Below are 12,223 nucleotides of genomic sequence, written 5' to 3'. Positions count from 1 at the left end.
GTAAGATAAACATCTGCAGAGTAATAATTTTTAAAATGTCTAAATCAAGTTCACTGAATGTATCAGCCACATTTAAGGAATACAGCAGTTCTGCGCCAATACTCAAACAACACTAAATACAAAAGATTATTTATTCTGAAGATTATCTGCTCAGGGCAACATACCAGGGAAAATGACTTTTTCTACCCGGGAATCCGATTCAAGGTATTGAGCAACAGCTAGTGCATTTTGGAAATGCTGCTTCATTCGGATATGCAGAGTCTTCAAGCCCCGACTGCATAGGTAACAGTCAAAAGGAGATGGAACTGCTCCAATAGCTGTAAAATAAATGCAGTATTACAAATACAAGTGCTTCTTTATCTTAGTATGGAATACAGTCTTAGTTTTGTAACTAATTCCTGGCATAAAGAGGGGACATTTCTGTTTATTTTAAAAGTATTTTAAGTTTAGAATGCATTTTATATTTTTCCCTAAGATACAGAACTGAAAGGCTGCAGCTAACATACTGAAACCTCAAGGATGAATCTTAATAGACATATGATACACAAAAATACCTTTCTATTACTTTATTCAGGAACTTACATGAGGTCAACAGAAAAGCAAGTATTCTTTATTCATTTGACAGAAATGAATATAAATAGGGTGCGTCTACACAAGATGCCTTACTGCACAGTAGAGCTAATTACTGTGTCTACATGTGCAGACACTTACTATGCAGTAATTGGCTCTAATCATAGGTAAATTTGCTACCTGCAAATGCAAGTAGGAAATTTACTTGTGAGTATAACTGCATAGTAGCACATGTGTAGATGCCCCACCAGGAGCAAATATGCTCTCAGTCAGCTGGGCAGCAGGGGGTGGGAGATTGCTTTCTCCCCTGGGAGCTGCCGGCTGCTAGGGCAGGCTCCGCCACTGGAGCCCGGATGGGGACAATGTCCCCCTGCCTTGGTAACAGGAAGCTCCCAGCCCCTGTCCCACCATCCTGGGGCTGATGCTAGGAGATCCTTATCTCCCAGCCCAAGCCCTGGGGTCCTAGAACCCAGGATGGGAGATCCTTATCTCCCAGTGCTGGTGCCCGGACTGTGAAGCTGGCACTGGAAGATAACGATCTCCCAGCCTGGGTCCTGAATGCCCAGAAGACTGAAAGGAAACAGCTCTGCAGACTGGGGCACAGGACAGTGTGTCCTGGAAAGAAGGAGCCATGAATTTAGCAAGGTGCTGGCTTAACAGTTTTGGACAAGACTGTCAGTTTATCCTCAAAATAAATACTGGATTTAGCGGGGGAGAGCAGTGACTGTATCAGACAGTGTCAAAAGCTTTGCTGAAGTCAAGGTATATCACAGCATTCTCATGAACAAACTAAAGAGATACAGACTAGACAAAAGCACTGTAGGGGGGATACGTAACTAATATGACAACTTGTTGAGCATGTTGGTCTTCAATGGCTCAGTATTTAGTTGGGGGGAAGTATCAAGTGGGGTTCCTCAGAGGTCTGTCCCCCATAACTGGCAACAGTTCAGTACTCTCCACCAGGGTACACTGGCACCCCTTTAAAACCCTGGCTAATGTGCATAGCCTAAACAGTGACTTACTGTGTGTGAATATAAAGCATAGTTGCTGTTTGGATCCAATACATTTAAAGTGTTTTATGTTGACAACTTACCATTTTGTAAGAATTTGAGTTTTTCATACAGCTTGTCACAATTCACTGAAACCAGTCCCATTACAACATCACTGTGCCCTAGAGAAAGGCACAAAATGGTTAAACCAGTTCAAGATTTTTGTTGTTCTGTATTGTTAGTCTTGTAATTACATATTTCCTTTGTATGCATTCGTTTACCTGGCAGGGCCGTATTATACAATAGGCCAACATGCACCTCACTACCCGCTTGACACCCTAGCTGTCCACTTTCTAAAAAAGCAGGAATTTGGGTATCAGACCTGTTGTGTCCACATAGCAGCCAAACGTGCTGCTATGAAACAGACAGAATAAGACATGCTGCTGATGCACTATATTTCCTCACTAACACTGTTTATTTTTGGCTATAGCTACATGCTAATTATGAGGTACATCTGCAGCATGGATAGACATATCTACATTAGCTTTTATCTAGCTACTGGAAGTAACAATGCAGAAGAGACATGGCAGCACAGACTTCAGCATGGGACATGTCATACAGCGCACACCCTTAATACTCACTTGTGCAGTCAGTCTATGTCAAACCTTTTTAATGCATCTTCACTGCATTCTTACCCAAATTAGCCATTTTAAATTTAATGTGAGCATGCTTCCTTTGCTGCAATCACACACCTAATTTAATTTTAGACATGTCATGTCTTTTATTCATTTCAAGACATACTGATTTTTTTTTTCTTTTTCAGAAGCATGTATTTATGGAAAGTTGTAATGAGTCAGACTCCGTGACCTTGTATATAATTGCAGGACAGGCTGAAGGACCTTTTAGGGAAGTACAGACCTAATCTTGATTCATCCTGGCACTCTAATCATTATCTCAATCAGAAATAAAACAGTTTGGAGTTTCTCTGAAGGCACAGACATAAAAACAGAAAGGAAAGCTCAGTGCAGAAACCTAAAGCACACTGCAATGTGGCCCCTGTATACAAACAAGCAGGTGGTATACAGTGTGAGAAATGAGCAGGCTGTGTACATGACATTGTGAGAAACAAACAGGCTGTTCACTTGAAAGGCAGGCATTTGAAATCATGATAAAATTTGGCCCTGAGTCACCGAACCACCTCTGAAGTAGGTAAAATTGCTTTCAGGGGTTGTCTCACAGCTTTTTTCACGAACAGGGACAGCTTGACTAATGAAGAACTAACTCGTTAATTAAACTAAGTCCATCACCTGACAGCTCAGAACAATCAGTGGTATGGCAATCACCATATAGTACTGCCCTCCCAATAGAAATATCCCTTCACTTCCAATAATGCCCCCTCATAGCTGAGAGATGGTAAGAAGCCTTCCTAGCGCAGTCTCAACTAGCAACCAATCCGAATCCTTAGTTAATACACTCACTCTAGTGAATCAGCTGGAAAGGGGCACTCCCAGCACGGGGGCTGTGAGAAGTGTGTTCAGGGAAAAGGTGGAGAGAGTGGAAGTGGAGCCCAGTAATGCATAACTGGACTGCTAGCTGAAGACCATAGATGTTGTAAATGAAGGGTGAGAATACAGAAGGGGAGATTCAATGAATTAGCGGTATTTTATGGCGATTTTAATTGTTTTTAATAAAACCAAGAGAATGTTTGAGCTATTATCAGATGCTTACCATTCATGTATTTGGTTGCTGAATACATACAAATATCTGCCCCCAGAGACAAAGGACGCTAAAATGAAATAAAAATAGGAGATCTGATTTAATACATTCTCATCTTTCTGTTCAAAGCCTGATCCTAGTTTTAAATTACTGAACATGCCCATTTATAAAACACAGCCAGTGGACAGCCGCCCTATGGGTACATATCTGACAACCACATCAGCAACCTCTGCTTCAACCATGAGTGGTTACTGCAAGACCTCTCTAAGAACAGCCAGGCAAGTTTGTTTAGTGCTTTCCACACCTCGGAGTCTAGAGTTATTTTTGCGATATTACATATTTTTTATATGCTCACTTTTTGCCAACAGCAAAATTGAAGTGTTTAGATGGGGACTGATTGACAAATAAAATTCCTCACTTTTTTCAGTTTTTCAAAATAATATTATCTACAATCAGCAAAGCTCCTCCCAGTCCTCTAAGGCTGAATAATAATATGTTCTATCATTAAATGATAAATTTTGCATATTTCTATTTTTAACACTGATAATAGGTTTGCTTAACATGTTAAATGAGGAATGTATTTAAAACAAGGGAGGTGGAAAAACTTGCTGTTGAACTACAGAAGTTTGTTTGAGCAATCGGGCAACATACATTTCTACTCAATTGTAGAATAGTAATGTAAGTATTGGATTTTTTTCTTTTATATCTAACGCATATAATTATAATTTATAACATACTTCATGCAGATTATTCTCTCTCTTATTGTGGAATACCAGTGACAACCTAGAAGTGTTTTAAATTTGCATACGAGAGAGAATTGATGCCTATCTCTTCACCTCTGTTTTCTTGTGCAGGGACTGGGACTTCCCCACCAGGATGCAAGACAGACTCGAGGGGAACGCCTCCAGACCTCCGGTTGGGGAGGACCGGGTTAGAGAGCTTTTGGGATGATGCTCAAGGGCAACCAGCACGGTTTCATTAGGGGCAGGTCATATCAGACCAACCTGATTGCCTTTTATGATCAGGTCACAAAGACATTGGATGCAGGTGTCACCGTGGACGTAGTCTTTCTGGACTTCAGCAAGGCCTTTGACACTGTCTCCCACCCCATCCTCATTAAAAAACTAGGCGACTGTGGCACTGATGCCTACACAGTCAGATGGATTGCAGATTGGCTGAAGGGTCATACTCAGAGGATGGTGGTAGACAGGTCATATTTGACCTGGGGAGAAGTGGGCAGTGGAGTCCTTGGGCCCATGCTGTTCAATTTCTTTATCAGTGATTTGGATGATGGGGTGAAAAGCAACCTGTTTAAATTTGCTGATGATACCAAAATTTGGGGTGAGGTGAGCACGCTAGTAGGGAGGGAAAGACTGCAGCAAGACTTGGATAGGTTACAGGGGTGGGCTAACAAAAACAGGATGCGTTTCAATACTGACAAGTGCAGGGTGCTACACTTGGGCAGTAGTAACCAGCAGCATATAAGATGGGAAACTCCCTTCTTGAGAGCACGGAGGCAGAAAGGGATCTTGGAGTCATTATTGACTCCAAGATGAACATGGGCTGACAATGCAAGGCTGGCAAGGCTAACCGCACCTTGTCGTGCATCCCTCGATTATATCTCAAGTAGGGCCAAGGAGGTGATCCTCCCCCTCTATGCGACACTGGTCAGGCCACAGCTGGAGTACTGCATCCAGTTCTGTGTGCTCCACTTCAGGAGAGATGTGGACAACACTGAAAGGGTCCAGAGGAGGCCACCCACATGATCCGGGGACAACAGGGCAGACGCTACAATGAGAGACTGTGGGACCAGAACCTGTTCAGCCTTCACAAGAGAAGGCTGAGGTAGGACCTGGTGACCTTCTATAAACTCACTAGGGGGACCAGAAGGGTTTAGGAGAGACCTTGTTTCCCCAGCCCCCCCCAGCATAACAAGGAATAACGGCCACATGCTCTTGGAGAGTAGGTTTAGATTAGACATCAGGAGGCGCTACTTCACTGTCAGGGCGGCTAGGATCTGGAACCAACTTCCAAGGGAAGTGGTGCTGGCTCCTACCCTGGGGGTCTTTAAGAAGAGGCTTGACGCCTACCTGGCTAGAGTCATTTGAGCCCAGTTTTTCTCCTGCCCAGGCAGGGGGTCGGACTTGAAGATCTACAAGGTCCCTTCCGACCCTACTTCTATGATATGTTATCTAATATGGCCTGTTAGGCAATCCTACACGGTTAATCGCTATAAATTGGTTCTCTCTTGTGATCACTTCAATTAAAAAATACATGAGCTAGATTTGTTTTCATACATTTAACTTGCTGCTTCAACACAATGCCATACAGAGTCTTGCCAAAGTGACTCAGTAAGCCTTTGATGTGTCCAGGACAAACTAAGACTTCAGAAAAGCACTTAAGTATATGTTTAACCATAAGGTTTATGAGCTTTGAGTCAGTGCCCTGAAGGAAGAATGAGGTATTATCCGGACAGTACCAAATATTCTAACCTTGATTTTTGTACAGACTTTTCCAATATTGCATTCAAACCGAATTTTTGAAGAAAACTGGCTTTAAAACAAGCCCAAAACAAAGTGAAAAATGAAAAATCCTGTGTGTACCTATAATGCAGTGAATTAGCAAAGTCTTCAGGAGAACATATATGTGTGTGTGTGCAGCCTGGCATGAATTAAATGATATTTCCAAAGGTTAATAAACCTTATACTTAATTTTTAATATGGAAAATAGAACCATACAAAAGGATATTACATAAATAGAAAGACTTGACAGATTTCAGTGGCCAATAACACCCTCCAGATTGCCACAAACATTAATTAAAGATTGTGTGACCTTCAGGTTAAATATTCCTTTAACATTTCAAATGACATGAATCCAAACACTGTTGGATTTATGCTGTTAATACATTTTCCTCTTTTATTCTCCTGAATCAATAAGATTATAGAGTTACACTTATTAAAGAAAAATGTTATCCGGCCCCAAAGAAAAATCACAGAAAAAACAATTAGGATGAGAATAGTTCAGGCACACAAAGAAAAATTAGCTATAACATTACCTGAATTAGGAAGTTATATAAAATACCATGTTAATTCAGTTAGCAGTCCTACCATTTATAAATTAAAAACATAATAGTTTTTATTTGGAGTGGAAATAACTACATTAACTCCACCACTGTGCTGGTGAAGTTAAAATTGCACCAAATCAAGACTATTCTTTATTTATCTATTTATTCATCCATTCAACCCTTTTTGTTTTAAAAATATAAGAAAAAGAACAAACAAAATATACAGAGTTACCATTAAAGTCATTCAAAGTGCTTTGGCTTCTAATTTTTCTGACTTGGAAAGGAATTTAAAAAAAAAAAATACCATGTACTCACCTTCTCATTATTTCAAACACTTAATCAGCTTACCTGGAAATATGCTGACATAAAGGTGTTGTCTATCACTAAAATAATGTCTTTATGTTTGTGGACAACATCTGCACAGCTTTGAATGTCAATAACCTTCAACATGGGATTTGAGGGAGTTTCAATCCAGACAAGCTGTAGTTTAACAAACATAAGTCATTAATTTTAGATATATTGTACAACGGACTGTTTTCATCACCAATACCAATATACTTTAAGGATGCTTGTTCTTTCTTCTTTGGTACATTTTCTGCAAAAAACATAATATTGAAAATATGCTTGCACTACTGCTGCCTTGGTTGCTGTTTATGAACCAGCATCACCCAGGCAGATTCCTTGCTTAGTATACCCTTTTCAGTTGTACCAATATAATAGTACATTATAAAGTCTATAAAAAACTGTGAGCTATATTTAATATTGGTTTGACAACTGCCATCTTCATATCCAGGTAGAAATTAATTACAAAACAACAACCTGAATCATAGCAGCTTTTAATCACTGACATAGTTAACTGCAAAACCTTCCTCCCTTCTTCCAGAAGCCCATTTAAAAATAAATCTCTGAACAACCCTTTATTACATGCATAGGGAAAAATTCTCTCTATTCACAGCCCCTAGACTATTCTAAATTCACTATATGTTGCCAGGAAGAGGCATTTAAGAAAATGCCTGGTGCAAGTGTTAAAGAAGCCAACTAGGGGCCATGCTCTTCTTGACCTGCTGCTCACAAACGGGGAAGAACTGGTAGGGAAGGTAGTAGTGGATTGGCAGCTTGGGCAGCAGCAGCCACAAGATGACTGAATTCAGGATCCTGAAGAAAGGAAGCAGACCAGCAGACTTTGACCCCCTCAACTGATCCCCTGGGCAGCCAGGCGGGGGGGGAAGAGGGGAGGGGAGGTGTCGTCCAGGAGAGTTGGTTGTATTTTAACGAAACCTTACTGAGGGCACAGGAATGAACTATCTTGATGTGCAGAAAGACTGGCAAGTATGGCAGGAGACCAGCTTGGATTAACAGGGAACTTTTCAGTGAGCTAAAACCCAAAAAGGATGCTTAAAGAATTGGAAACTTGGACAAACACTAGGGAGGAGTACAAGAACACTGCTCAGGTATGCAGGAATAAAATCAGGCAGGTCAAAGCACAACTAGAGTTGCAGTTAGCAAGGGACGTGAAAGGTAACAAGAAGGATTTCTACAAGTATGTCAACAGTAAGAAGATAAAGGCAAGGGTGGGTCCCTTACTGAATGGGGAAGGCAACCTAATGTCAGATGATGCGGAAAAGGCTTAAGTACTCAATGCTTTTTTCACCTTAGTCTTCACAAGCAAAGTCAGTTCCCAGATTACTTGACCTGGCAGCAGTTTGGGGAGCAGGTGAGTAGCTCTCAGTGGAAAAAGAACAGGTTAGGGACTACTTGTACACACCCAGGTTTTCTAAGTCCATGGGGCCAGACAGGATGCACCCAAGAGGGCTGCGGAAATTGGCCAGTGTGATTACAGAGCTGCTGGCCATCATCTGGTTATTTCAAGAGGTCATAGATGATTGTAAAAGGGCATATATAGTGCCCATCTTTAAGAAAGGGAAAGAGGAGGATGTAGGGGAACTACAGACCAGTTGGCCTCACCTTGGTCCCTAGAAAAATTCATGGAGCAGGTCCTCTAAGCACCTGGAGGAGAAGGTGATTAGGAACAAACAGTCAGCATGGATTCACCAAGGGGAAGTCATGCCTGACCAACCTGACCACCTTCTATGATGAGATGACTGGCTCTGTGGATGTGGGAAAAGCAATGTACGTGATGCAGCTTGACTTTAGCAAGGCTTTTGATACAGTCTCCCACAACATTCTTGCAAGCAAGTTAAGGAAGTATGGGCTGGATGAATAAACTATAAGGCCGATAGAAAATTGGCTGGATTGTTGGGCTCAGAGGGTAGTAATCAATGGTTTAATGTCTACTTGGCAGCCAGTCTCAAGTGGAGTGCCCCAGGGATCAGTCCTAAGGCCAGTTTTGTTCCATATCTTCATGGAAGCTGGGATGGAGTGCACCCTCTGCAAGCTTGCAGATGACACCAAGCTGGGGGGAGTAGTAGATACACTGGAGCATAGGGCTAGGATTCAGAGAGATCTTGACAAATTGAAGGATTGGACCAAAAGAAATCTCATGAGGTTCAATAAAGACAAGTGCAAAGTCCTGCACTTAGGATGGAACAATCCCATGCACCAGTACACTCTGGGGACCAACTGGCTAAGCAGTTCTCCAAAAAAGGACCTGGGGGTTACAGTGGATAATAAGTTCAATATGAACCAAGTGTGCCCTTCTTGCCAAGAAAGATAATGGCATTCTGCACTGCATTAGTATGAGCACTGCCAGCAGATCAAGGCAAGTGATTTTTCCTCTCTATTCAGCACTAGTGAAACTGCATCTGCAGTACTGCATTCAGTTTTGGGCCCCCCACTCGAAGGATATAAACAAATTGGAGAGAGTCCAATGGAGGTCAGTGAAAATAGTTGGGGGCTGGGGCACATGACTTCTGAGGAAAGGCTGAGGGAACTGGGCCTATTTAGTCTGGAAGAGAGAAGACGGGGGAGCAGGGGGAGGGATTTAATAGCAGCCCGAAGGGTTATTGCAAAGACGAGGGAGCTAGACTCAGTGGTAGCAGAGGACAGAACAAGGAACAACGGCTTCAAGTTGCAGCAAAGCAGGCTTAGGTTAGATATTAGGAAATACTCTCTCTCTAACTAGGAGGGCAGTAAATCTGGAACAAGTTACTGAACGGAGTGGTGGAATCTCCAGCCTTGGAGGTTTCTAGACCTGGTTAGACAAAGCCTTGGCTGGTGTGATCCTGCTTTGAGTAGGGGGTTGAACTAGATGACCTCCTGAAGTACCTTCCAGCCCTAATTTTCTATGATTCTATAAAAATTAAGGTTAAGTTTGTTGGTCACTCACACTTCCTGCAACAAATAAAAACCTGTCATAAGAATGCTCCTACTCTCGCAGTTAGAACAGCAAAACAAAATGACTCAAGACGCACTGAAAGTTGAATAGAAGCATGTCTCAATTACCTTTGTTTCTGGTGTAATTGCAGCCTCTAGACAGTCCAATTTGGTACAGTCAACAAAGTTAACCTTCAAACCCATTTTAGAGGCTACACTCCTGAAATATCTGTATGTACCTAAGGTAGAAGGAAAACTGTTAAGAAAGAAAGATGTGTTTCTAATTTACACTTATTTCAGAAGTGGGAAGAAATTTTCTATGAACTAAATCACATAGAAGGTACAGTAATTTTCATTTTATGGGTACAAAGGACTTCCATGAAAGAGAAAAAAGAAAAGCAAGACATGTGGTTTCAGGCTCTAAAAATAAGGCAAGTATCTTTTGAATTTTTTTTTTTTAATGTTTTAAATGCAATTTTTTTTAACCAACTTTTTGGGTTTAAATGATGGGGATGGCTTTTGTTATGAACACAGCTGGATTGCTTAATCATTTTAGTTGCTAACATTATTTTGCCTTGTATTGGAAAATATGCATACTTTAGCCTCTCTTTCAAGTCTCAGTATGCAAGCCACTATCCATCCAAAGTACTAATGTACTAAATGTTTACAAAAAATATTAGAATATTACTTTAAAGCATAATTCATTATGCTACTTGCATCTTTACCCTTCATTCTAGCAATAAAATAGAAGAACAGATAGTTAGTTCTGTAAATCAATCAAGCAACCACAATTTTGAAAAAAAAACTTTGTTTTCCCAGTTTATTTGCGCTTCCTTGCTAGTGGCCCATCTTCCAATGCACAGCTAGTGCACTTTGCAAATCCTTTGCAATTTCTCTCACTTTCAAGTGTGGTTTATCACATATCTTCACAATTAGCCACTTGTTTCAGAGTCTATTTCCTACCGAATAGGTTTAATTGGGAACTTAGAAGAGGGAGAACAAAGGAAGGAGCGTAATGCATTTCCTGTCGCTTCATTACAGTAGCATCTAGTGAAGAAAGCAAAAAGACTGATATTCCCCAAGCTACTGCCCTTTAATATCACGGTTTGAGGCCTTGGTTAAGTAATTCTAAAATCCTGCAATCTTGTTACAGAAAAGAAGGAAGAAATTATTATGTGATTATTAAAATCTGCATCTAGAAAACCAGGCTAAGCTAATCTACAGATGAATTGGATTAGGTAGCTGTATAGTTTTTTCTTTGGAGGTATTTTCTGGTATCATTCAGCCACCTACAGCACTGAAGGGGTAAAATGCATCATTTTTTTTTCTTTAGATCAGTTAAATATTTGTCTAATTATTTCCCTTTGTCTTTCAAAAATATTTTTCTCCCTCATTTTGCTATAAAAGGTCAATACAACATTCATAAAGTTTTATCAACTGCTCAAAGGAAACAAACTGAAAGCAGATAGAAATTGCTATTCTGACATTTCTCTGCCAGAGCAATCTTGGGCATCTCTTTACATAATTGTAAGTTTAAAAAAAAAAGTCATTTTAAATTGATAGTATGCCTTTGAGAAAGTGGCACCATTATGAAAATTGATATGGTATCATATCCAAGGTGCTGAACACACACTAACATGCTTTGAAGTTTTTAGCACCTCTAAAAATAAATAAATAAATAAATTAAAAAATCAGACCATAAACTTTCTTCCAGAATTATCCTGGACCCATACGTATGAAGTGGTTCAAATGCCTTTGGAGGGCCTTCGGAAGTGTTCCAAACAATGAGTGTACAGATACGCACAGCTGGAGAAATGCTTAAAATATAATCCTCAAAAAATGAATGTCTGTGCACTCTAGTGGTCCTTGGGCACCCCAGCGCTCCACTTTCCCTCATAGGTAGGAGAAGTCTTTGCCGCCGTCTTCCTAAGTAGGGACCAGAACAGCCACCGGCCTGCTGGGCCCCCCTCGGGCCCCGGGGGAGGCACACCTGGGCCACGGGTTAGCGAGGATTTAGTTAGGGAGCTTCTGGAGGGGTTGGACGTATTCAAGTCAGCCGGTCCGGATGATCTCCACCCTAGAGTTCTAAAGGAACTGGCCCAGGTCATTGCAAGTCCCCTGGCACAACTTTACAAGCACTCGTGGTGCTCTGGTGAGGTACCGGAGGACTGGAAGAGGGCCAACGTGGTCCCCATCTTCAAAAAAAGGCAGGAAGGAGGACCTGGGAAACTATAGGCCGGTTAGTCTTACCTCAATCCTAGGCAAGCTGTTCGAGAAAATTATGCTGGCACACATCCAGGAGGGGCCAGCAGGGGACTGCACGCTTAGGGGCAACCAACATGGATTCATCAGTGGCAGGTCCTGTCAGACCAACCTGCTGGCCTTTTACGATCAGATCACCAGATCATTAGATGCAGGGGTAGCAGCGGATATAGTCTTCCTGGACTTCCGGAAGGCTTTTGACACTGTCTCTTACCCCGTTCTCATTAAGAAACTGGGGGGCTGTGGTGTAGACACCCACACAGTCAAATGGGTCACCAACTGGCTGGAGGGCTGCACCCAGAGGGTGGTAGTGGATGGGTCCTTCTCAACCTGGAAGGACGTGGGCAGT

General features: G+C 41.6%; 1 protein-coding gene across 1 annotated transcript in view; it reads right to left on the bottom strand.

The window, feature by feature from the left end:
- Positions 1-12,223, bottom strand: part of CTH (cystathionine gamma-lyase) — a 36,038-nt gene that overhangs the window by 11,060 nt on the left and 12,755 nt on the right. Inside the window, exons 4-8 of the mRNA XM_090048203.1 lie at positions 9,742-9,851; positions 6,688-6,819; positions 3,288-3,345; positions 1,664-1,741; positions 165-317 (exon numbers count right to left, since the gene is read on the bottom strand). Of these exons, the coding sequence (XP_089904329.1) occupies positions 165-317; positions 1,664-1,741; positions 3,288-3,345; positions 6,688-6,819; positions 9,742-9,851 (531 nt within the window). The remainder of the gene's footprint in view (positions 1-164; positions 318-1,663; positions 1,742-3,287; positions 3,346-6,687; positions 6,820-9,741; positions 9,852-12,223) is intronic.

The sequence above is a fragment of the Crocodylus siamensis genome, chromosome 5 (assembly GCF_052110815.1).
Source record: "Crocodylus siamensis isolate JL-2025a chromosome 5, ASM5211081v1, whole genome shotgun sequence".
NCBI lineage: Eukaryota > Metazoa > Chordata > Crocodylia > Crocodylidae > Crocodylus > Crocodylus siamensis.
Note: the sequence above shows the minus strand (reverse complement) of the source record. Positions and strands in the feature narration are given on the sequence as shown.